The sequence below is a fragment of the Oratosquilla oratoria genome, chromosome 12 (assembly GCF_046742065.1).
Source record: "Oratosquilla oratoria isolate Oo_2021 chromosome 12, ASM4674206v1, whole genome shotgun sequence".
Taxonomy (NCBI): domain Eukaryota; kingdom Metazoa; phylum Arthropoda; class Malacostraca; order Stomatopoda; family Squillidae; genus Oratosquilla; species Oratosquilla oratoria.
Genome location: NC_134788.1, coordinates 67,206,728 through 67,233,575, shown reverse-complemented (window position 1 = coordinate 67,233,575; position 26,848 = coordinate 67,206,728). Strand labels below are relative to the sequence as shown.

General features: G+C 37.2%; 1 protein-coding gene across 1 annotated transcript; it reads left to right on the top strand.

Moving 5' to 3' along the window:
- Nucleotides 1–146: 146 nt before the first annotated feature.
- LOC143030857 (uncharacterized) lies at nt 147–20,906 on the top strand. The gene is made up of 2 exons (XM_076194078.1): nt 147–353; nt 17,997–20,906. Exon 2 carries the CDS (start codon nt 18,678–18,680, stop codon nt 19,695–19,697), a length of 1,020 nt encoding a protein of 339 aa, XP_076050193.1. The 5' UTR covers nt 147–353; nt 17,997–18,677; the 3' UTR covers nt 19,698–20,906.
- The last annotated feature ends 5,942 nt before the right edge of the window (nt 20,907–26,848 follow it).

Below are 26,848 nucleotides of genomic sequence, written 5' to 3'. Positions count from 1 at the left end.
AAAGAGATGGTATTAAAAATACTTTGGGAAAAAAGATCATCAAATTTCTAAGTGGCCGTTTGAAGTGAGCTAAAAACGGCTTCGTATATATGATAAAAAATAACCATTTAAATGTGGGATTTTTTAAAAACGTTTGATACCTTTGGAAAGATAAGGTTATAAAGAATAATGTGCTAAAATTTGACAACAAAATCTCAAAAACTAAAGAGATGATATTAAAAAATACTTTGGGAAAAAAGATCAGTAAAATCCAAAATATCCGTTCAAAATGCGCAAAAACGGCCTCGTATATTTAATCAAAAACACCCACCTCATCATGGGACTTTTTCAAAACGTTTGATACCATTAGAAAGGTAAGGTTTTAAGGAATATAATACTTAAATTTCATTTTAAAATACCGAAAAATAAAGAAATGAGAAAAGAATGAAAATAGTGTTTGAGATCAGCAAATTCATCAGCAGAATCATCAGCATTTCACACCCACCCGGTATTAAATGAGTTACTTTTAGGCACTCCCCAGCCGTGGTCATTATGTTGGTGGTTTAAAGTTTAAGCATTCGTAAACTTCTCGTAAACTTTTCGTAAACCCACAATGGAGCATTATTCAATAGTTTATCGTATTTAGAATTGATGACATTTAAACAGATGGTATCAGTTCTATTCCAGTATCACGCAAACACATTTATATATATTATTTTTGAAAGATTCTCTTATTCTGCGGAATGAGTAGGTTAGGTAAAGGTAGCTTAATGCATGTTAATTTGTTCACATTTAGCATTTGGTAGACTTCAATTCCCATTTGGCAGTGTATTTGGCATTCTGAGTAGGTTAAACGTAGGTAGTTATCTAGATGTTGGCAATCTTACTGCTCCAATTACCAATGTTATCACCTATTTTTTTCTGAGTGTTTTGAATCCCATATATAAGTACTGCAAACCTGTTTTGTCAGCTAGCTCTTATCATTCTATGATTCTGAGTACTTTGAACCCCATATATAAGTAATGCAAACTAATAGTAATGTTAGTTGCGGGTAAAGAATATATTGAGATGGGTGAACATATATTTACCAAGATGTTAAGTTAGGTCAGGTAAGGTCTCATCTAACAGCTGCAATTCTTAACTCTGTCATTAGATAGCTCTTATCATCAGGTATTTTGGGCCCTATATAGAAATATCACATATTAATAGTAATGTTGGTAGCAACTTTTAGAAAATTGAGACTAGCAAACATTTTACATACATATACCAAAGGCTTTATCCCCCTATACAGGGAGTAGCCAAAAAGAAAAAGGCTTAGAAACCACACCCAATTTGGTATATTATAAAGATGTTTGCTGGTCTCATTCTGAGTATTTTGAGACCCTTATACAAGTACTACAAATTGATATTAATATTTAATGGGTAGGTCCGGCCTCTGACTTGTGTCATCTGTATCTACCTAATTGTAGTTAACAGGAAAGGAGCAATGCTCACTGGGTCCCATCTCCTATTTAATTTTCTAACATACCTAGGCATTCATGTACAGTTCCGACTTTATATCTTTGATTTTCAATTATCATATTTAGATTTGAATCATTTATTGTTTGAACTTGGGCTATGTCACTTCCTAAGGTATTCCACTAATACATGTATTTATGTGTAATAAAACCACTTGGAAAATAAAATGAAAGGTGACTGAATGTTTTCGTCTATTTAAGACATTTGCAAAGGTACCTTTGAAAATGTCTTAAATAGACGAAAACGTTTGGTCACCTTTCATTTTATTTTCCAAGTGGTTTTATTACACGTTTTGTGAATCACTTGTTTTTGTGATTTATTCGCATATGCATTTATGTGGAAAATTGTGTTTCTTCACATCCTTTGGACAAGTGGTCTTAATTTGCTTCCATGACCTCTCAACCTCTTCAATACAATGGCATTTACGTAGGCGTCATGAGGCACGAGTGGGTAAATGAGGATGCTGGCATTGGTGTCTTGATTATATTTGTTTTGTATTTGTAGCTGAGTTACCCCTGATTTCTGTGCACTGGTTTGACCACATTTTCAGAGTTTATTATTAGTCAGAGTAAAAGAGAATGAGTAATACAGCAGTGACCTCATATTTTATCATGCAAGTAGTGTGATGTATTGTACATTAGGCATCCAATGCTGTGCACGAGAAATTGACTTGTATTGCAGAGGTTGAAGCCCTCCTATCTTTAATTAGATCTCTTGTGTCAATCCAATCTATCCCCTTCAGTGACCTGAATGTTGTAATTATATCGCCTCTATCTCATCTACCTATCAAAGTTGGCAGACCCAGCACTTTTAGTCTTTCCTCATATGGTTTATCTGCCAGTCTGGGGACCTGTTTGCTTGCTGCCCTTTGTATTCTCTCAATCTTGCTTATATCCTTCACTCTGTGTGGGGACCATATTACTGACGCATATTCCAGTCGTGGACATACAGTACTACCTCTCATTAACGGACTAATAGGGGGGTAACGGTGTCTGTTGATGTGAATAATCCGTTGATTTGGAGTGGTTTTTGGGTGGCATAGTGATTGCACGCACTAAACAAGAACACCAAAAACACAGCAAAAACACCGCAAGCACAGCTAATTAATGTCCGTTAATGAGAGGTAGTACTGTATCTGGGTTTTGATGAGATTTTTTATCCCTTCATCCATATAGTGGATGACATTTTAATATTCTGCAGTAGTCCATATGTCTCTTCCACATTCTTGCTGATATGATTGTTCAGGTGACAGGTTGTCTTTTATCAACACTTCCAAGTCCTTCTCCTCTTTTGCTTTAGTAATGAGTTCACTTCCCAAGGAATAGTCTAAGGATGGTCTTTTGTTGCTATTGTCCATTTCCAGTACTTTGCATTCTTTGGTATTGAACTTCTTTTCCTATTCTTGGCTCTCTCCAAAGATAATGTCTAAATCTTTTTGTAATAGTCTACCATCCTCCTCATTTTTCACTCTTCTCATTTTCGCATTATCTACAAACATGTTACCATAGCTTGTTGTTCCTTCCATTATGTCATTGACATAGACAAGAAATATTATTGGTACAAGTACTGAACCTTTGTGGTACTCTGCTTGTTGATGCTTTCAGTCTTGACATTTTATCTTTTACTATTGTCTTCATGTATCTTTTATTCAAAAAGTCTTTTATCCCTTCTAGTAGTTTACCACTCACTTCTATAACATGCTCCAATTTCTAAACAAGTTGATTGTGAGATACTTTATCAAATGGCTTCTCTAGGTCAAGGTACACACAGTCCATCCACCCCTCTCTCTCTCTCACAACATGTCAATCACTCAATTAAAAGCTTAAAAGTTTCAACACAGCCTGCTAGATCTGAAGCCAGACTAACTGTCTGTCAGAATATTCATCTTATCAAGATATTTGGTCCATCAATCTTTCACAATCCTTACACATAATTTCACTATTGTGCTGGTTAGTGATACTGGCCTATGATTTAGTGGCGTCTCCTTGTTTCCATTTTTGTGAATTAGCACCATGTTTGCCTTTTTTCACTCAAGCGGCACTGTGCCTTCATTGAATGAACATGTAATAAGAGTGTGGATCTTGTCTGCTAGTTGTTCCCTACATTCTTCAAGTATCCAGTTTGAGATCTCATCAGGTTCTGAAGCTTTTGTCACATCCAATGATCCCAAGAGATTGAGGACTTCCCACACTTCTACATTTATATCCTCTGAACCTGTTTATTATTTTTTTTTTCTCTCTCTCTCCTCTCACTTTTCCAAAAATTGTGCTCTTTGCATTTCTTATAAGCCTGTCTCTTTCTAGCAATACTTTTTTCAGTTTGTCAAGCCATTTTGGGCAAGCCTGATTTGGGGGCGTTTATCCTTAATTGGGATGTGAGTATGAATTATCTTCATAAGCATATTTTGAAATATTTCCCACATCTGATTTACAGGTCTTTTGCTTGATTTAGCCTCCCAATCTATAAACTGAAGCTCCTGATGTAGTCCTATGGACTGAGCTTACTGAATTCGGGTATTTTAGATACACAAGTATCTATTCTAAAATCTTTTAGCAGTTTGAATCTAAGTTGTGATCACTACTTGCAGTATTTTCACCAACTTCTACATTGGTTATCATGCTTTCATGATTGGAAATTTGTGTGAGCATGAACTTCTGTCTTGGGAGTCTGTGAAGTTGCTGAGGATGCTGTGGAGGGTTTTGATAAGGATGTAGAAGAGGGTTGTTTTGAAAATGTAATAGAATGCTTAGCTAAAGGTGGAGGGGTTTGTTGAAGATGCAGTGGAAGTTTTTTTTGTGCGATTTTACAAAATAGAGAACTTGTCCTGGACTATAACAGCAGGAGCAGGATTCTCATAGAGGTGGGGGTTAACATTTGGTGGTTGAAAGAGGTAGGAATGTGCCCTTTGACGGAGTGGAAGAACTGGAGTGGAGGAGGAGGTATATGGCTTTGCCCCTCCATCCATCTGTATAAAATGAAGTACTTGCTTGGTACTACCAAGACTAATGAACTGAGAATTAGCCAGTCGAAGAATGTCTTGTTCAAGATGGCACTTTTTGCATTGTTGAGAGTATATTGGGTGAGCTTCTTTGCAATATAAGCAATAATGTTCTGATTCAAGAGTAGGGTGTGAGTCAAGGGCACTGGGGACCATTTGCACAGTTCTTTCTTCTGTGACCAAACTCATAACACTGGTAATGCTGTAAAGGATGGTCGATGACTGCTTTTACTGGGAGAGAAAGAGGACCAGTATTTACTCACTAATGGAGATATGAACCATAAAACATGATTTATGTGGTTTCAGGGGCCAAGGGCAACTGCCCACTAGGAGTATGAGGGGAGTGAGCGCTGGCCATCACAAACGGTGTGCCTCATCCCCATGGTAACCACTCATTTTGAGTAGTGGTTCCTCATGATTCAATTTTTTTTTCATAACAGAACTAAGACCTCCCCACACAGCTCATTCCAGCACAGGACAACCTCATAAGATGGTCCTTTTGGTGGGTAGGACCATTAGCCCATGTAGGCAGCATAGCTCTGGGAACCATTTCATCTGATCTCTCACTAGCGACCTTGCTAGCATGGGTGCCCTCTCCCCCTGAATAAGGAAGAGCTGGGGGCTGAAGACCCCCTCTAGCCTCATTTGCCAGGTCATAGGGACACACAAGACCACACCCGCTCCCATCTAAACAAGGTGGTTTCCATTAGGGGCATTATGGGGGCACAAGTAGGTGAATGCAAGACCTATGAAAAGGTGTGGGATAGGTGAAATGTGGGTATATGCATTGACTCTGCCACTCCCCCCCCCCCCCTTTTTAGAAGGAAAGGGCCAATAGACTTTTCTGAGAAAGATGGCCACTGTTTCATTTTCAACCCTGTGATGTCATTCGAGGAACAAGCACAGCCTCATTTGTTTACTTTGACATTCAAGTAAATGCACAGTGTGTTCCTATGTCTGTCTTAGAACAGATTATCAAATGAAAAACATGGGTGAATAATTTCTTCTGGTGAGTTATCCATAGTATATTATTGTACAGTATTCTTACCTGTGACTCAGTCTATATTCTTTACTTACAGAGGTTCATCAGGTAGTGTCCTTAGGTATTTGTCTAGTTCTTGAATGTGATGTTGAAATATCTTATGTGTTTTGGAAGTGCATTGAATAATATTAGGCCGTTGTAGGTGAGGCTGGTGGGAAGGAGAGTTGATTCTCACTGGGGCTGATATGGGAAGAGAGTGAATTTGGCACTGGCATCTGTGGAGGCACTTACTCTGGCCTGCATTTAGATAGAGATAGGATCAGGCATCAGCTTTTCTAATACCTTCTACACAACTATAATACTACTATGATACCATGATATTGTGCTAATAAATTGTAGCTTACCATGTTTATTGCCTTGGGGGATTAAAAAGTGTAATGAGAAATAGACATTTGGGAATGGATGGTAAGAGGAGATTGTATGAAGGAGTGATTGTGCCGACAGCACTGTATGGGGCAGAAACATGGAACATAAGAGAGGAAGAGTTTGAATGTGTTTAAGATGAGGTGCCTGAGAAGTATGATAGGGGTTATTAGGCTGGAGAGTGAGAAACAAGGTGAGGAGGAGAACGAGGGTGGAAAGGGAGTTGGGAGATAGGGTTGATGAAAGAGTATTGGGATGGTTTGGACACATGGAAAGAACAAGTGAAGAAAGATTAGTAAAAGAGATGTGGAAGGCAGAGGTGGAAGAAGTGAATATGAGGGGGCAACCAAGGATGAGATGGGTGAGTGTAAAAGGGGCATTGGGAAAGAGAGGAATGTCTGTTGAGGAAGGACAGGAGAAGCCAGAAGATAGGGGTGAATGGAGAATGGTTGTGTATGGATGATGTTGTGATGCATGAAAGGGAGTGGATGGGGGATGGAGGGAGAAGGAGTGTGTGTGAAAAATAAATTGATGCAGCCCAGTGGGATTTCTCCCAATCTATTTCTGCATGAGGGGATGGAGAGGGGGGTCGCCAATTTAATGAAGCAGTCTTGCTGTGGATGTGCTGTGTCTTGCAACACTGCTTCTGATCCAGGGCAGTGGGTGAGATGCAGGGATAACCCATCATCCAGGAGGAACCAATATAAATGGAAAGGAGGGGTGGATAGGAGTGGAGTATTTGGGGATGGAATAGGTGGAAATTAATGTTATGCCTTTGTTATTGGGCTACCTCCCTTGTAAGGGGGAAAGAGCCTTTGGTATGTATGTGTGTATATATATATATATATATATATATATATATATATTTATATGATGAGTTGGGTCCAAGTACATGTACTTGTACTTGGAGTTTAAAGATTCAGTGATACTTGTACTTGTTAAAAGACCCATACCTTAGGGTTCTGGTTGGAAAACTCATACAGGGTGTTTTTAAAAAAAAAAAAAAAAAAAAAAAAAAAAAAAAAAAAAAAAAAAAAAAAAAAAAAAAAAAAAAAAAAAAAAAAAAAAAGCTACTTCACCCTCTTATGCCTTGACTTCTCACAGGAATGTACCCATAGACAGAGATCAGGTTGCCTAGTCCCACACTCCATCCTGTTTTAGCCACCTTTACCACCTGAGTGGGAAGACTTGTGGCAATATTCTGTTTCCCCCTACCCCAGGGGCAAGGCAGTGATAGAAATATATACTCAAAGATGTAGTACAAGACAGTATTAATAGGGGGTGTGATAGTATAATGGAGGGACAGTTGCAGTATAATACAGCAGCATCATTTCTCTATGATTAGAGATTTTCTCTGATATAGACAAAATGTTGTGAGGCATCCCTAAAGTATCAATTACATGGTACTGCACAGTTTATCCTGCACAATAACATGTAGCCAATACCCCAGATGGGTTGTGGAAGCCAGATGTTGGGTAAAGTTGAGGGGAAGACCAAGAAGGAGATGGATGGATGGGGTGAAGGGGGCATTGAGCAAGAGGGGAATGTCTGTTGAGCAAGGAAGGAAGAAGGCAGTAGATAGGGATGAGTGGAGAGTGACTCTGTATAGATAATACTGTTATGCAAGGGAGGGGATAGGGGTGTAGGAAATACTTATGTATTTACCTAATTGTATTTTACAAGAAGAGACCTATGCTCTTAGTGACCAGCTATTGTATCTTTCAGCATCCAGTTTGATCTTAAATTCTTGTATTGTTTTTGCACTCACTGTTTTCTCATTCAGTTTGTTCCACAATCTGTGTGGGAAGCTATTCTTTTTCAGATCTCTTCTGTAATTATCCTTTTTAAGTTTATTTTCATGTCCTCTTGTTTTTCTTTTATCCCACTTTAGTAAATCATCTCTATCAAGGATTTCCATCCCTTTTATAATTCTATAGATGGTTAGTAGATCTCCTCTTTCTCTTCTTTGTTCCAGGGTTGGTAGTTCAAGTTTGGCCAATCTTTGTTTGTATGTCAATTTGGAGAATGTTGGTGTCATCTTTGTCATTGCTCTTTGAATTCTTTCAAATATCTTTGTTCTTTTTAGTACTAGGTGTCCATAATGTCACAGTGTACACCAGTCTTGGTGTTATCAATGTAACTGATATTTCTTTACCATTTCTTCATCCATGCAGTCAAAGGCAACTTTTATTGATCATAACAAATTGAAAGTTTCTCTGACTATTTTGTTGATATGTTTGGTGCCATGATAGTTACTCCTAGGTCCCTTTCCGAGTTGATTTTTTAAACTTCCTTTGTACCAATTTTATATTGCCCCAATATTTTATTTTTGCTTTTTCCAAATCCCATTATATTTCATTTCTGGATGTTGAAATTCACTTCACACTTTTGACTCCATTCCCAGACCATGTCCAGGTCTTTTTGTAGTGATCCACAGTTTTCCTCTGTACTTACTCTCTTTAGTAGTTTCACATCATCTGCTAAGAAGTTCATATAACATTCCACACCTTCATCCATGTCATTTATATATATGACAAACATTGTTGGAGCCAATACAGAACCTTGTGGGACTCCATTAACCATTTCTTCCCAGGAGTTCTTGTCTCTAAGTACCACTCTCATTTTTCTCCCATTCAAGAAATCTTTCATTCATTCCAATAACTTTCCTTGTATTCCCCCTATTGTTTTAATTTTTCTTAGTAGCTTTTTGTTTGGTACTTTATCAAATGCTTTTTGTAAATCTAAGAAGGCACAATCTGCTCATCTGTTCCTTGTATTATTTCTATTAGCCACAAGTAAAAACATATCAAGTTTGTGTGACATGATCTTCCATGTCTATATCCAAATTGTTTTGGATTTAGTATATTGTTTTCTTCCAAATGTTTAATCCATTTACTTTTGATAACTTTTTCATGTATTTTTGCTATTGTACTTGTAAGGGAGACTGGTCTATAGTTGGTTGGATTTTCTTTGTCCCCTCCTTTGTATATTGATATAATATTTGCGTTTTTCCAATCTCGTGGTACTTTTCCTTCTTGGAGTGAGAAGTCAATTATCTTGTGTATTTTAAGAAGTCTGTTAGTTCATCTATTACATTCTTTTAGTATCCAATTTGCAATTTCATCCAGCACATGTGACATTCTGATGTCAAGGTTTTTTATTTGGTCCCTTATTTCTTTCTGTCATCATTATTTCTTACAAAGGGGGGGGGGGTGATCTTACTCTCTGTCCTTCCTCCCAATTTTGTGAACTTTCAATTTAAAATGTTTGATCATAATTTCAGCCATTTCTACATCATGTATATATTCATTATTTCCTTCACGCAGTTTCATTATTTCATGTTTATCTTTTAGTTTGTCATCCACATACCTGTAGAATAGTTTAGGTTGGTCCTTGGATTTTTCTATTATATCTTTTTCATAGTTTCTTTTTTCTTCCCTGCATATTTTTATATATCTGTTTCTTAGTTTGATGTGTATTTACCTTTTTTTTTTTTTTTTTTCTTTTTTTCCCTCTTTTCCAGGCTTTGTCTCTTCTATCTTTAGCCTCACTATACTTATTGTTATACCAGCACTTTATGTACACCCATTCTTGTTTCTTCCTTGGTACATATTTATCCTTGTAGTTTTCTTTTAATATGTTCCATTTCTATTACATCTTTGTTTATTTAAAAAAAAATCCCAGTTAGCATTAAAAAAAAGAAAGAAAAAAATCTAAGCTTTTCAAAATCTGTTTTGTTGTACATTAGTCTTCCTTTTCTATGTTTCTTATTTCTTCCCAAATCAATTTATTCTTTTAGTTCAAACTCTATTAGTATGTGGTCACTCTTCCCAATTGGTGTCTTGTATTCCATTTCATTCACGATTTCAGGCTCTGATGTAAATATTAAATCTACTCAACAGTTCTTCATTGTTTCTATATCAGGTATTTTCCTTTACCTATTGAGTTAGTGTGTATTCAATGGTCATATCCAGTAGAGTATTTTACAAAAAAGAAAGGATTACAAAGGCAGAGAATGCTGACAGGAGACCTTTTGGTCCATATGTAGGTCAGATTTGAAAAAAAAAATGATAATGATAAATCAATCAATAAATGAATAAATAAAAACTATAATAATGTAAATAATAAATAAATATTATTATTATTATGAGGAGGAATGGGCGGGGGGGTGGGGGTGGGGTAGTATATGTGAGTAAATTTTGACGCAGCCCAAAGGGATTTCTCCCCGTCCTCTCCTTATATGCAAGGGGGGATGGATAGGGGGGGGTCGCCGATTAAATGAAGCGGCCTTGCTGTGGATGTGCTGTGTCTTGCGACACTGCTTCTGACCCAGGGCGGTGGGCAAGGTGCAGGGATGACCCGTCATCCAGGAGGTGCTCAGATGAGAGGGAGGGTGGGAGGGGTGTGGAGTGTATTTAGGGATGAAATGGGTGGGAGTGTTTTTATGCCTTTCCCTTTTTGGCTACCTCCCTTGGAAGGGGAAAAAAGTCTTGGTATATGTATGTATTATAGTTTTTCCCCAAAGTTCTTTTCCATCTTTCACTGTCATTTCTTCCCAACATATTTCCTTTGAGTTGAAGTCACCCATAATTACTATGTTTCCTTCTTTCAATAATTCAATCAATGCATTCTCAGTGTCTTACAGTATTTTGGAATGATCATTATCCATCCAATCCTGTGTTTTTGGGGGCACATATATTACTATAAAATTGCTACTTTTCATATTTCTGTTTTCAACTCTAATCATAATCAGTTCCACATTATTTTTCTTCTTCTGTTATCTTTGTCACATTTAAACTTTTCTTAGTCAAAATCATGACCCCACCCTGTTTCTCTGTTCTATTTTTCACCCAGTGGTTGTATAGACCCTGTCCCACAGTATTTAATGGTAGTGGACCTTTTAATTTTGTCTCTACAATTCCCATTTTGTCTGGTTTCTCTATTGACAGATAGTCGTTTAATTTGTTTAGTCCTGAAATCATACCATCTGTGTTAGTATATGTTATTTCTAATTTATTATTTTCTTTTCTTTATTATGTACCATTTTCTTAGTCTGGTCCAGTACTCTCTCAAAAAAAAAATTCTTTTCAGTCTCCGTTCTTCTCTCGTCTTTTCTTTTTTTCATTTGCTTCATTTCTAAGTGTCTTTTCTTTCTCTTTTTCCTCATCACTCATTTCCTTTTTTATCCATACATTTTTGTAATTTTCACTATTTGCCAGCTTTGCTGCTTTTGATAGTACCTCTTCAGCTATCATTTGAGACCTTAGTTTCATTTTTAGTGGTCTAGTGTTTTTCTCTAGAGTATTGTCCCATCCTATGCACTTCTTCAATCTCTTTGTCCAATTCCTGTCCCTCCTCTTGAACCTCTTTCAGAATTGCCTTTGCAATTTCTTTCTCTTCTTTTTCTCTTTGGTATTTGTATACATTATGTTTTTCTTTAATACCATAAACTACAATGCACTTTTTTTTATCCAATGTGTCTCTTACCCAGTTTTCCTTTTCTTTAATTACTTTGATTATGGTTTCTTTAGCATTTTCTTGTACCTGCTGTTGTATTATTTCTTTAAATGTTATTTTCTGATTTTCTTGTTCTTGTTTCCATTGACTTTTTATTTCTAGGAGATCTGTCTCCTGATTCTCCAACATTTTCAGTCACTGCTTGTATTTGTTCTGTGACCTCTTTTTTTTCATTGCTTCATTTTTGTTTTTATCTTCATTTTTAATTCTTTCGTTATCAGTTTTGACCATATTTAATTCACTTTTTAGATCATTAAGGTCCCTGTTCATCTCTTCTTTAGCTTTTGGTAGCTTATCTCTCTGTGCATTGCTCTATAATAAATTTTGGTATCTATTAGTTCCTCCATCAAGTCATTAATATCCTAATTTCTTAATACATTGTTATACCTAGTTTCTCTTTCTATATCTAAACCTTTACCTGATAGTCCTCTTTCTCTTGGAAACCCTGAAAAAGCATTGTTGTCCCACCTTTGAGTTGACCTTTGGGTATCATTCAAGCATTTTTTTTTTTTTTTTTTTTTTTTTTTTTTTTTTTATCACCCCTAGTGGTGACTCAACTGTGCTCTGAAAAACACAAATTCTCTTTCGTGAACACAACTTAGGCGTTTCCTTTTTCTTGGTGAAAAAGTGCTGATGTGGAGCTCGTTGCTAGCCTTCCATTCACATGTGTTTGTATGAAAACTACCAACCTTCATGCTTTACAAATCTGTGACGAGATTATTTTTCTATTAACCTCTTCACTCCAGGGCACATCGCACGTCTGGCAGCATTAGCTGCCCGACGTGCAATGTTGCATTATAATAATCGCATTATAAAAAATAAAGTCAGTGCTCAGTCGTTCGTTCTCTTTCACCCATGAATTTTTGATAACCATAGAAAATATGATGAAGCCATTTTTAGAGAGAATGGAGGTTACGTAGGTACAACTACAATAAATATAATTAAGACGCTGATGTCGGCATCATCATGTACCCACTTGCTCCTCATGACGCCTACGTAGGCGTTACCGTATGGAAGTGGTTAAACAAAGTACTTGTATTTAATTATAATGGAATGTTCTTGGGATTAAGTGCATAGTAAAATGACTGTAGTTGTACTTGAAAAATATCCAGGTACTTGAACTTAAGTACAATTGCCTGTACTTGGACCCAACCCTAGTGTTATCCTCACAATTTTATACACTGTATTCTTATATCAGTGTAAATCCATGTGAACAAGTTGTATAGACACGGTAAAGGAAACATGGACTGGAGGTGAAGCTTTTATTCCTGACGTTTCGTCTAACGACTTTCTCAGTCTTTGAGAAAGTCGTTAGACGAAACATCAGGAATAAAAGCTTCACCTCCAGTCCATGTTTCCTTTACCGTGTCTATACAACTTATATCAGTGTATCCTATTGCAAATGAAACCAAACCAAAGGAATCTGATGAACATATAGTTCAACCATGTTTGCTTACATTTATGATCCTCAAATGACATTACTACCAGTTAGTTCCACATCTTGCCACTGTAAAGCACCCTGTTGTTGGAAAGGTCCACTGGTATGTACTATTGCCAGCACTTATAACTGGTGCACTGGTTGTAAAGTGGCTTGCATTAGAGTTGATCTGGCAACTTGTATTTACTTAGTTGTATTATACAGGGAGAGAGCTATGCTTGTAGTGACCCGTCTTTGTATCTTTCAGCATCAAGTTTTTTCTTAAAATCTTGAATAGTGTTTGCACACACTGTTTCTTTATCTAATTTATTCCAGGTATCCAGTACTCTATGTGGGAAGCTTTTTTTTTCAGATCTTTTCTATAGATATCCTTTTTGAGTTTCTTTTTGTGTCCTCTTGTTTTTCCATTGTCCTATTTTAATAAATCATTCCTATCTAGGATATCTATTCCTTTCATGATTCTATAGTCAGCAGATCTCCTCTTTCTCTTTTATGTTCCATAGTTGGTAGCAATTTGGACAATCTTTGTTCGTATGTTAATTTGGAGAGAGTTGGTGCCAACTTTGTTGTTGCTCTTTGTATTCTTTCTAATTTATATTCTTTTTAGTACTGGGTGTCCATAGTGTTGCTGCATACTCCAGTTTTGGTCTCATTAGTGTACCTAATATTTTTTAAATAATTTCCTCATCCAAGTAGTCAAATGCCACTTTCATTGACCTTAATAGGTTGAAGGTTTCTCCGACTATTTTATTGATATGTTTGTCCGGTGTCATATCTTTGCTGATTATTACTCCAAGGTCTCTTTCTGAGTTCACTTTTTTGACTTCTTCACCAATTTTATAATTTCTTGATAATCTATTTTTACTTTTTCCAAACTCCATTATACTGCGTTTCTTGATATTGAAGTTCACTTCCCACTTTTGAGTCCATTTCCAGATTTTGTCAAGGTCTAACTGTAATGATTCACATTCCTCCCCTGTTCTTACTCTAGTATTTTTACATCATCTGTGAAGAAATTCATATAACACTCCACTTCTTCATCCATGTCTTTTATATATATGGCAAACATGATTGGAGCCAATACCGACTCTTGCAGGACACCACTTATTTCTTCCCAATTCAAGTATTTGTCTGTAATTACTACCCTCATTTTTCTCCCAGTCAGGAAGTCTTCTATCTATTCCAATATTTCCCATTGATGCCACCTATTGATTCTATTTTTCTTATTATTTTCTTTGTGTGGTACTTTATCAAATGCTTTTTGTAGGTCTAGGAAAGCACAGTCCGCCCATCCATCCCTTTCTTGTATTATTTCTATTGTTTACATTGTAGTGAAACAGTATAAATGGGTTGGAGCAAACATCAATATAATGACCAGTTTAGCATTATTGGAATTTCCACTATATGATTTTGATATGTGTGTGTATAGATATGATCAAAGAAATTATCAGTGACCAATATTAACCCCTTCACTCCGGGCCAAAATCTCGCGGGCAGCATTAGCTGCCAGATGTGAGATGTTGCGTCATAATACTCCCATTATAAAAAATAAAGTCACCGCTGTATTGCTCGTTCTCTCTTTCACCTGTGAATTTTGATAACCATAGAAAATATGATGAAGCCAGTTTACAGAGTATGAGGGTCACGCAGGTACAACTACAATATATATAATCAAGACACCGACATCGGCATCCTCGCATACCCACTTGCTCCTCATGATGCCTACGTAGGCGTCATCGTATCGAAGGGGTTAATAGCAGTCAAGTGGTGGTGACAAGTGGTATGGATACGTAGATATACACCTTGAGGCAAGGCATGCGAAACAGCATTTCGCCAGGGAATCAGCATGGTGTTGGGACACTGTAAACATAGAGATGTATATCATAAATTACCACTTGACTGTTGTTAACCCCTTCGATATGATGAGAAATCCCTTTATATATTGTACCAATATATAAAGGAAGGAACAAGGAAAATCCAACTAACTACAGACTGGTCTCCCTTACAAGCACAATAGCAAAAATATGTGAAAAAGTTATCAGAAGTAGATGGGTTAAACATCTGGAAGAAAAACATATACTGAATCCAAAACAATTTGGATTTCGACAAGGAAGATCATGTACAACAAACTTGATCTGCTTCTACTCGAGACTAATAGAAATAATACAAGAAAGGGATGGATGGGCGGACTGTGCTTTTCAAGATCTACAAAAAGCATTTGATAAAGTACCACACAAAAAACTAATAAAGATAGAATCAATAGGTGGCATCAAAGGAAAATTATTGGAATGGATGAAAGACTTCTTGACTGGGAGGAAAATGAAGGTAGTAATTAGACAAATACTCGAATTGGGAAGAAATGATAAGTGGTGTCCTGCAAGGTTTGGTATTGGCTCCAATCATGTTTGCCATATATATAAATGACATGGATGAAGGAGTTGAATGTTGTATTAACTTCTTCATAGATGACTCAGAAATACTAAAGTACAGAGGAAGATTGTGAATCACTGTAGATAGACCTAGACAAAATCTGGAAATGGAGTCAAAAGTGGGAAATGAACTTTAACATCAAAAAGTGTAGTATAATGGAGTTTGGAAAAAATAAAAATAGAATGTCGAGAAATTATAAAATTGGTGAAGTCAAAAAAGTGAGCTCAGAAAGGCACCTAGGAGTAATAATCAGCAAAGACATGTCACCGGACAAACATACAGTATAAATAAAATAGTCGGAGAAATCTTCAACCTATTAAGGTGGTACTCCCCAAGGCAGACGTAGCTCCTCTTGGGGATTGGTGCCACCTGCGTAGAGCCAGTGGCCAGGGCTGGTTGCCACTGTTTGGCCCCCAACTCTTGGGGTTGGGGGGTGGTCCCACGACGTAGACCCCATACCATACAACACATAATGGAAGACTGCATTATACACAATCATGCATGCAAACAACACAACATACACTCTATAAAGGATTTGTGGGAAAACCCAGTTTTGGCTGTGGCATTCCTTGGGGAGACGGGACTGCTCGGACAGACAGTCTAGGGAATGACAACAACAACAACAACCTATTAAGGTTGATTAAAGTGGCATTTGACTATTTGGATGAGGAAGTGAGCAAGAAAATATTAGAGTGATAAGACCAAAATCTATAAATTTATGCTGCAACACTATGGACACTCAGTACTAAAAAGATCATAAAGAAATTAGAAAGAATACAAGGAGTTATGACAGTGATGACACCAACACACTACAAATTGACATATGAACAAAGATTATCCAAATTGGAACTACCAATTCTGGAACAAAGAAGAGAAAGAGATCTACTGACCATAGAATCAGGAATGGGAATCCTAGATAGAGATGACTTATTAAAGTGGGACAACAGAAAAACATGAGGACATGAAAAGAAACTCAAAAAGGATAATTATAGAAGAGATCTGAAAAAAGAATAGCTTCCCACACTGAGTGGTGGATACCTAGAATAAATTAGATAATGCAACAGTGTGTGCAAACATTATTCAAGAATTTAAGAAAAAACATGATGCTGAAAGATACAAAGATGGTTCACTATGAGCATAGCTCCCTTCCTGTATAATACAACTAGGTAGATACATCATATCAATTTCATAAAGTGGAAATTTGGAAAATGGCAAACTGGTCATTATAATTGTGGGTGCTCCAACCCATTCATATTGTTTCACTACAGTGTAAACAAACACACAGTAGCCAGATCAACTGTGACACAAGCCACTGTCCAACCAGTGTACCAGATATAAGTCCTGAATAGTAAATCTGTGTGTACTATTATGTTCTTGTATAAAATGTTCACATGGGAAGTGTCCATTTGAAAAGCAGTGATATGGGAAAGGCTCAAATGAGACCAAATGTTGCAGAACATACAGCTTTACATTGATTAGTGTTAGGCAGGGACACCATCTAAACTGAGATAACACTAATATCAAATAAAGGTTCCATAAAGAGATTTTTCCCAACTATTATCACAAGTATCACAACCAGTAAGGAAGATATCACAGGCTTCCTGAAAGATGACTGGGCTTGTGTATATAATGCCTGTGTTTATGTGACCTGTAGGCTGAAAATGTTAAAGTGTTAGTTCTTACATTCATTGTCTTGCTACTTTCACATTTACTGGGGTTTAACCATTGATTGTTCCTACCTGAGTACGTCATGATTGTTGAGATTATTTTAGGAAGTGTATTTTTTTTCTATTAGACAAACAGGCATTTTGCTAATTGTGACAAGAAAAAATATAGAACCTCTACAATGTCTTAGATCAACTTTATTCATTACACTTTGCTAATATAACACAGGCACACCACTTACCAGCCAGTGTATCTTAAATGATGTGACCTATATCACTTATTTGAGTCAGGTAAATGAGATTAACCTCTTCGATACGATGACACCTATGTAGGCGTCATGAGGAGCAAGTGGGTATGCGAGGATGCCGATGTCGGCGTCTTGATTATATACAGTATATTGTAGTAGTACCATCGTGACCCCCTTACTCTGTAAACTAGCTTCATCATATTTTCTATGGTTATCAAAATTCACGGGTGAAAGAGAACGAGCAATACAGCAGTAACTTTATTTTTTATAATGCGAGTATTATGACGCAACATCGCATGCCTGGCAGCTAATGCTGCCCGCGAGATTTTGGCCCGTAGTGAAGGGGTTAACTGAATAAATTTTCCTAGAGTATGTCGTGTATTCAGGTCTTGTGAGCCCAAATGTGGAATGTTATAGAGTTATATATTTAGATATAACTACTCCGGCCAGCTAACCCATTCCTCTCTTCCAAATCTCATGATGTGATAAAAAAAAATATATAATTCTTTTTTTTTTGTAATTCTGGTCGTGGTGGCATAAGTATGCATGCTATTGGATGATTTTCAGCACATTTCTAATCAAAAAATAGAATGCAATATATCATAGGATCTATCTGTTAGTGTTTCTACCTATTTTATGTAAGTTAGTTGATGGTATGTATAAAGGGTCTCTTAAGGTACAAAGGGACTTAATTATGAAATGGCTTGTGTATGAAACATTCACAATCCTATTACAGTGTATGAAACAATTTCAAAGATGTCAGTCTTACAATTACATTTTTTTTTTTTTTCTTCCTCAGGATGAGGGTAACTATCACCTTTCATTGGAAGAGCTATCCAGAGATTCCATATGTGTCACATAATGAAGAGGATCTGATGTGACAACTGCAGTACAGCTATATCATGAATCATCTTAGGTATCATATGATGACCCAAACTGGAGAGAAGCCTTTCCAGTGTGACCTGTGCAATTCTGCTTTCTCCAAAAAAGGTGATCTCAAATGGTACAAAAATCAATTTAAAGATCACGTGATGACCCACACAGGAGAAAACCTTTCCAGTGTGACCTGTGTGATTCTGCTTTCACACAGAAGGGAAGCCTTTTCAATGTGGTCTGCGCAATAAAGCTTTCTCAGAGAAACGTCACCTCAAAGATCACATGATGATCCACACAGGAGAGAAGCCATTCATGTGTGACCTGTGTGATTCAGCTTTCTCTTGAAAGAATCACCTCAAATATCATGTGATGATCCACACAGGAGAGAAACCTTTCCAGTGTGACCTGTGTGATTCTACTTTCCCAAAAAAGGATTCTCTTGCAAAGCATATGAGGACCCACACAGTGTGACCATTGCAATTCTGCTTTCTCACAAAAGCGTTATCTCACAAAACATATTAGGACCCACACAGGAGAGAAGCCTTTCCAGTGTGGTCTGTGCAATAAAGTTTTCTCACAAAATAATCACCTCAAAAATCATGTGATGATCCACACAGGAGAGAAGTTGTTTATGTGTGATTCAGCTTTCTCACAAAAGAATCTCCTTAAAGATCATGTGATGATCCACACAGGAGATAAGCCTTTCCAGTGTGACTTTTGTGATACTGCTTTCTCACAAAAGGGTTCTCTCACACAGCATATGAGGACCCACACAGGAGAGAAACCTTTCCAGTGTAACCTGTGCGGTTCTGCTTTCTCACAAAAGCGTTATCTCACAAAACACATAAGGACCCACACAGGAGAGAAGCCTTTCCAGTGTTGCCTTTGTGATTCTGCTTTTTCACAAAAGGGTGATCTCACAAAGCATATGAGGACCCACACAGGAGAGAAGCCTTTCCAGTGTGACTTCTGTGATTCTACTTTTTCACAAAAGGGTTATCTCACACAGCATACAAGGATCCACACAGGAGAGAAGCCATTCCATTGTGACCTGTGTAATTCTGCTTTCTCACAAAAGCAGTATGTCACAAAGCATATGGAGACACACACAGGACAGAAGCCTTTCCAGTGTGGCGTGTGTGATAAAGGTTTTTCAAAAAAGAATCACCTCAAAGATCACGTAATGATCCACACAGGAGAAAAGCCATTCACATGCAACCTGTGTGATGCAGCTTTCTCACGAAAGAATCACCTCAAAAATCACATGATGATCCACACAGGAGAGAAGCCTTTCCAATGTGACTTTTGTGATTCTACTTTCTCACACAAGGGTGATCTCAGAAAGCATAAGAGGACCCACACAGGAGAGAAGCCTTTCCAATGTGACCTGTGCAATTCTGCTTTCTCACAAAAGTGTCATCTCATACAACATATGAGGACCCACACAAGAGAAAAACCTTTCCAGTGCAATGTGTGCGATTCTGCATTCTCGCAAAAGGGTCATCTCACAATGCATATAAGAACCCACACAGGAGAGAAGCCATTCCTCTGCAACTTGTGCAATGTAGCTTTCTCACAAAAGAATCACCTCAAATATCACTTGATGACTCACACAGGAAAGTAGCTTTTCCAGTGTGACTAGTGGGATTCTGCTTTCTCACAAAAAATTTATCTTGCAAAGCATATGAAGAACCACACTGGAGAGAAGCCGTTTTTGTGTTAACTCACAAAGCATATTAGGACCTACACAGGAGAGAAGCCTTTCTAGTGTGACCTGTGCAATTCTGCTATCTCACAAAAGAGTTCTCTCAAAATATATGAGGACCAACAGTGGAGAGAAGCCATTGATGTGTGACCTGTGGGATGCAGCTTTCTACCAAAAAACTCAAATATTACATGCTGTCTCTCACAGAAGTGTTACCTTTCTACTTTCTCTCAAAAGAGTTCTCTCAGTTTTCACATGGTGACTCACTAGAGAGAAGCCATTCCAGTGTGACCCGTGTTATGAGAAATATTTCCGCTAAGTTTTATGAAAGGAATGGAAGTTTTAGACAGGAACAACTTGTTAGTGTGGGACAACGGTAAAATGAGAGGACACGGAAAAAAACTGAAAAGGACAGTTATAGAAAAAACTTGAAAAGGATTAGTTTCCCACACAGAGCAATAAATACATGGGACTAATTAGACAACAAAACAGTATGTGCAAACACTATACAAGATTTTAAGATAAAACTTGATGCAGAGAGATACAAAGACGGGTCACCGCAAGCATAGCTCCCTTCCCGTATATTACAACTAGGTAAATACAACTAGGTAAATGTGTCCTACAACTAGCACATAAAACAAAACAAAATTGTACACACAAGATTTTCAAGATGGAATTTAAATATCTACATACATACATATACCAAGGCTTTTTCCCCCTTACAAGGGGGGTAGCCAAAAAGGGAAAGGCATAAAATCATTTCCACCCATTCCATCCCAGAATACACTCCACACCCTTCCACCCTCCCTCTTATCTGAGCACCTCCTGGATGACAGGTCATCCCTGCACCTTGTCCACTGCCCTGGGTCAGAAGCAGTGTCACAAGACACAGCACATCCACAGCAAGGCCGCTTCATTAAATTGGCGACACCCCCTCTCCGTCCCCCCATTGCATAAAAGAAGAGGACGGGGAGAAATCCCTTCGGGCTGCGTCAAATTTTGCTCACACATACTACCTCATCCCCCATCCCCCCACCCATTCCACCTCATGCAATCACAACATCATCCATATACAACCATTCTCCATTCACCCGTCTTCTGTCCTCTCCCGTCCTTCCTCAACTTACATTCCCCTCTTCCCCAAAGCCCCCTTCACTCCATCCAACCACCTCATCCTAGGACGTCCCCTCATCTTAACTCCCTCCACAGCTGCCTTCCATACATCTTTGACTCGTCATTATTCACACATTCTTACCATGTTTCCAAACCATCCTTATACTATTTAATCAAACCTATCTCCCAGCTCCTATTCCACCCCTGTTCTCCTCCTCATAAAAATTCAAAGCTAAAGAAAAGTGTGATTTTGAAACTCTGTTAATGACCTTTGAAATGTAAGTGCATTTCATAATTTCAAATGTAGTTCTGAGATCATTTGTACTGTGGTGGTTATTCATCAGGTGAAATAAATCAAGACTCATGTTATCAATTTTGCCTCCCTTAAATTAGATAGCCCTTAATACTTTATATAATTAGAAAAAGATTATGTATCAAATTCCGTTTGGAAAAGAAAAAATATCTGGAGTTTCCTACAGAGACCTACTGTTCAAGAATAACAATATGAGTGAAGAAGATATTTATGAAAAAAGCCTGTTAAAAAAGCTTTGGAATAGAATAAATACTATGATAAGAGCTCAACACTGAAAGCCAAAGCAAAGATCAAAAGTTAAAAATTATGATGAAAAGAGGGCCATTTGAAAAGTCCATCCCAACTTTCTATTTGACTTTACTTGAAAGGGAAACAAACTAAAATAAAACAAGGTGACAACCATATTTGGTAAATAGTGCACACAGATGTGATCTGTATTCTGTAATTTTTATCTATTTGTAAATTAAAAAAAAAAATCTTCAAATAACAAAATTGCAAAGAACTGGTGTACCATGCAGAATTCAAAGTAAACAAAGGGAATGAAACAAAGACGAACTGCTAGCTGATGATGAGGTACAAGAATGGTCAGTGTTTGATATCTTCTAATTCACATTGTGACTTCTCATTTGATAGTAAACATGTTGATGCCCTTTGTCTTAAATATCATGATTTTCTGGCTGATACTACAAAAATAATTAGTTTAATGATTTCATATTTTCTGTAAAAGAAAAAAATTAAATCCAAAATTATATAAAGTTTTACACAAATGATGGTATTTGCTCTTCAGAATGAACAGTTCTGTGATTTGGCAAAGTTGATGGATAATGAAGAAACCTTCCATGCATTAAGTGTCAACGAATGGAATAGAACCCATTCAACTCCGATGACAAGATGTCTTGTCATTTGGTCAAATAAAACAAAAAATCATAAAACACCAAAATGTTTGATCAAACACCAGAAAAATATGACGTCAGTCCTCCTCGCTTCGCTGCGAGCGAAGCGAGGAGGACTGACGTCATATTTTTCTGGTGTTTGATCAAACATTTTGGTGTTTTATGATTTTTTGTTTTATTTGACCAAATGACAAGACATCTTGTCATCGGAGTTGAATGGGTTAATAACCATGTAATCGGTGCTGAAACTATCAGTTGTTTTAAGAAGTGGTTAGACAACTTTATGGATGGGGATGACAGGTGGTAATGGACATGGAACTGCCTAGTGTAGGTCTTATGGTCTTGTGCAGTCTCCTTCATTCTTATGTTCTTATGTAAGTGCAGACTGTGAGTGAGGTTTTAGTCCAATGAATCAAATGAAAAATAAACATAGAAACAGTTTAGGAGAAGGTCTTTTGGGTATGCTAATGGGAGTGAAAAGCTACCAATTATATGAAAATTCAAGGAATTTAGATAGTGTATAGAAAGAGTGCGTGAATGCCCATGACAGAAGAGAGAAGCTAGAACTAAACAAGAATTAGTAATGGACTTGTTTTATTATGTATAGTTATTTGCAAAGTTCTGCCATTGTTACAAGGTGCAGGGATGACCCATCATCCAGGAGGTGCTAAGATGAGAGGGAGGGTGGAGGGATGTGGAGTGTATTCAGGGATGGAATGGGTGGGAATAATTTTATGCCTTTTCCTTTTTGGCTACCTACCTTGTATAGGGGAAAAAGCCTTGGTATATGTATGTATGATTTGCAAAGTTAGAAAGTTTAAATAAAGGTAATCATGGTTTGGATACATGGAAAGGCTGAGTGAAGAAAGATCAGTAAAAGGGATGTGGAAGGAGTGAACATGAAGTGGCAACTAAGGATGAGATGGATGGGGTAAAAGGACATTGGGAAAGAGGGGAATGTCTGTTGAAGGAAGGGAGAAAACAGAGGATAGGAGTGAGTGGAGAATGGTTGTGTATGGAGGATGCTGTGATGCATGGAAGGGGTGGGTGGGGGTGAGGGAGTATGTGTGAATGATATTTTGACACAGCCTGAAGGGATTTCTCCCAGTCTTCTTTGTTTCTTCATGACAGGACTGAGGGGGCAGTCGCCAATTAGGTGAAGCAGCCTTCCTGTGGATGTGCTGTGTCTAGCTGCATTGCTTCTGACCCAGGGAAGTGGGTGAGATGCAGGGATCCAACATCCAGGAGCCAAGAAAAAAAAGGAGGGAGGGGTGGTGAATGGGAGTGGAGTATATGTGAATGAAATGGGTGGGAATGAATTTAAGCCTTTGACTTTGGCTACCTCCATTGTAAGGGGAAAAAGCCCTTGGTATATGTCTGTCTAAAAGAATTGTATAAATTACCTTATGTATACTAAAACGGTGAGAACTAAAGTCCATATTAACCACTGATATATTTTTATTATGATTTTATGTAGTAACCATTGGCAACAACGTGCAGGGCCACAAGACAGTCAAGATATCAAGTACATGTCAGAGTCTGATACTCCAACTCAGATTCTGAGTCTCTAAGACAGTCTGCCAAAGTGAAGTGGTTGACTTTATTTCTTGATTTAATTAAATAGTGGTATTTAAACCCCTGAAGAAATACTGAAAAGTAATACTGCAATTAACCATGAATAGGCCAAAATAATTTGGGTTCATTGCTAAAAGTTAAAATTGTGAATTTCATGGATTTTGTACATTATGCCCTTGTGATGTGGATATTAGCAGCACAGGAAAAAATGCAGTTGAATGGCACACTGCCAATGCCACAGATAAACATAGAATAAAACTCATATTAGTGCTGGATTGTCATTATTGTAATTTTTTCCTCCCACCTCAATCATCTCAAGATTACAAAAATTATATTTGCAAAACTGTGTAAAATGTAACATCCTATGAAGCAACATCAATCATACAGTTTATTATTATTTTTTTTTTTTTTTTTCTTTTTTTTTTTTTTTTTTGACATATAGCCTAGTAACTCATTGATAGTGAAGGGTGTAAAAGGGTGTAACATGTGGGAAAACTAAAACAAAAGTTCTGTGTGAAAATATTCTAGCACCATATTCTGTACAAACCCTTGAGGACTGTACCAAAGAATATGGTTTGCCCTTTACAGTAGCAACATATTTTTCAAAGTTGCAACAAAATGTTTCCCAATACTTCTGAGATACTTTCATATGTTTACTTGACTTTTACAGCAATAATCATGAATCATCAGAGGCCATAAAAGTAAAAAAAATTTACTATCTGAACTAGAGACATCAGCTCTGGATCTGAATAAAGTGTTTGCATATACTGTTGACAATACAACTGTGTATTATGGAAAATATGATAGTGTTCATAAAAGATGGAAATAGTTCAAAAGAGCATTATTGCTGCAAATTTCTTGACTCGTGTATTGTGCAATGAAACAAGATTTACCACAATTAAACCTCGAAATTGATGTTGAAAATATTGTGCTCAAAGTGTATGGCCAACTCGGGTAAAAGAACAGCACAATTGAAGGAATTCTGTGAATTTGTGGAGGTTGATAGTTGCACTTAATTGTGACAAGATGGTTTTCTCTTTTGCCAGCTATTGACAAAATACTTAAATGCTGGGAAATCCTAAACAGTTATTTCCAGAGCTTAGGTGAAGAGAAGTGCCCCCAGGTACTATGGAAGTGTTTTGGAGATGAAGGAAAGGCCTGTGGATAGTTAGAAACCTGTTCTTCCTCAGTCACACATTTAAGTTGTTCTCAGGAAGTACTAGAAGCCAAGACATTAAGCATAATTTCAGTATTCAAGCTAATGTTTGGACTGAAAAGCAAAATTGAGAGAAGAATATATAAAATAATTTGATGATTATGTTATTTTCTGTTTGAATATTTTCCTGTTCTTCATATTTTACCCATATGTGTCAGTTTTTAATTTGTATGCATTTTCTCATGTATCATACAATATTTTTGTATTCCTTTTTGTATCTTCATATGTAAGTGCAAGCTGCACTATTGATATGCAATGGGCGATCCTGTGTTACCTTATGCATTCACCTTCACATCTTATTTATGTTATCAAAATTGTAAAAGTATTCTGTATTCCTTCTCATGTCAAAAGTCATGTACACTTTTCCAGTTGACTCACATACGTAGTTGGCCAATAGAAAGCCAGATTGGCTAAATTATGTCAACACTGGCTATCCCCATGTGGCATAGTTTCTGAGTGCCCTTGTCACATCCACACTTTCAATTCATGAGTATTTATGTCTTGCTCTACCCTTCATTTGCCATCACATCATCCAAGTTCACTCTCATGTTAAGATGTAACCTAGGTTAGACCCAAGAGAAGGCTAATTTGAATCGCCAAAAAATAATAACCCCCTTTTGTCTTTTAAGGTCTTATTCTGATAATATTGTTATGTACTATTAATGTTATGTACTATTTGACCCAGGTATCCCATTTTTTAATATGTATATATATATATATATATATATATATATATACACATATGTATACCTGTCTGTATTTTGTTTATACAGATCAATATATTTTTATTATTTAAACCTCAAGTTTTATATTCCTTCTGGATTCTTCTGATCTTTGTTACTGTACCTCTAATTCTACTATAAATTGCCTGGCTACAAACTGGATAATTCAGTCTAAGGTTGACTACTAGAGGGGAATTGAGCCATAAGCTCCCATAACACATAAAAAAAAAAACACTTTTTTTTCTATGAAAGAGCCCTAAAATACTTAAGTGACAGGTATGACTTCTCTGAAAATAGCTTCAATAACAATGTGTCAAAATTGAACCTAACAAATGCTACAACTTTTAGAGAATTGTGTGATGCAATCATGACCTGTAACATTTTCAATATTTATACAAGGTATGTTCAATAAGTAATGAGAAAATGTCAGGAGAGACATTAAATATGACTTGATCAAAATACTACTTCATGATGAAGTACACATACATATATTCTATGAAATGACTAACTGGCAACTTTCTATATTTGTAGGTCTGAGTGCAGCAGTGAATGTGGTGGAACCAGTCTGATTTGGTTTGCCGATCTGTGAACACTTGTTATTGTTGTTGTTGTTGTTGTTCCCTAGACTGTCTGTCCGAGCAGTCCCGTCTCCCCAAGGAATGCCACAGCTGAAACTGGGTTTTCCCACAAATCCTTTATAGAGTGTATGTTGTGTTGTTTGCGTGCATTATTGTGTATAATGCAGTCTTCAATTATGTGTTGTATGGTATGGGGTGAAGTGTTACATCCTGGGCAGCTGTTCACAATGCGGTCATCCAGCCTCTTCTGGTAGCTTAGAAGTGCTGGGTGGTGGCCACACCGCAGTCTGGCCAAGTGGACTCTGTCCTTTCGTGGGAGAGAGGATTCAGAAGGGTGGATATCAGGGGGTCTGGCATGCAGCAGTGTGTTGTCTTTCAGTGTGATGGAGCGGTGAGTGATATGATTATGAATATGTTTCCGGAGGCTGGAATTTGGTGGTTGTGGAGGAAGAGAAGAGAGTATTTGTGCATAATAAAGGTCTTTGGGTGTTGTTTTAATGTTTCTTGGTGTGTGTGGGTGTTCTGCTATATGGTGTAGCAGGTGTGATGTGTTTGTGGTGGCTGCGGCAAGTGTTTGTGTGCCTCTCATGTCGAAGTGGTCCTTGACTTTGAGGAATTTTGTTTCATGGTGTAAATGGCCCGTTGGTGTTGTATTTGTGC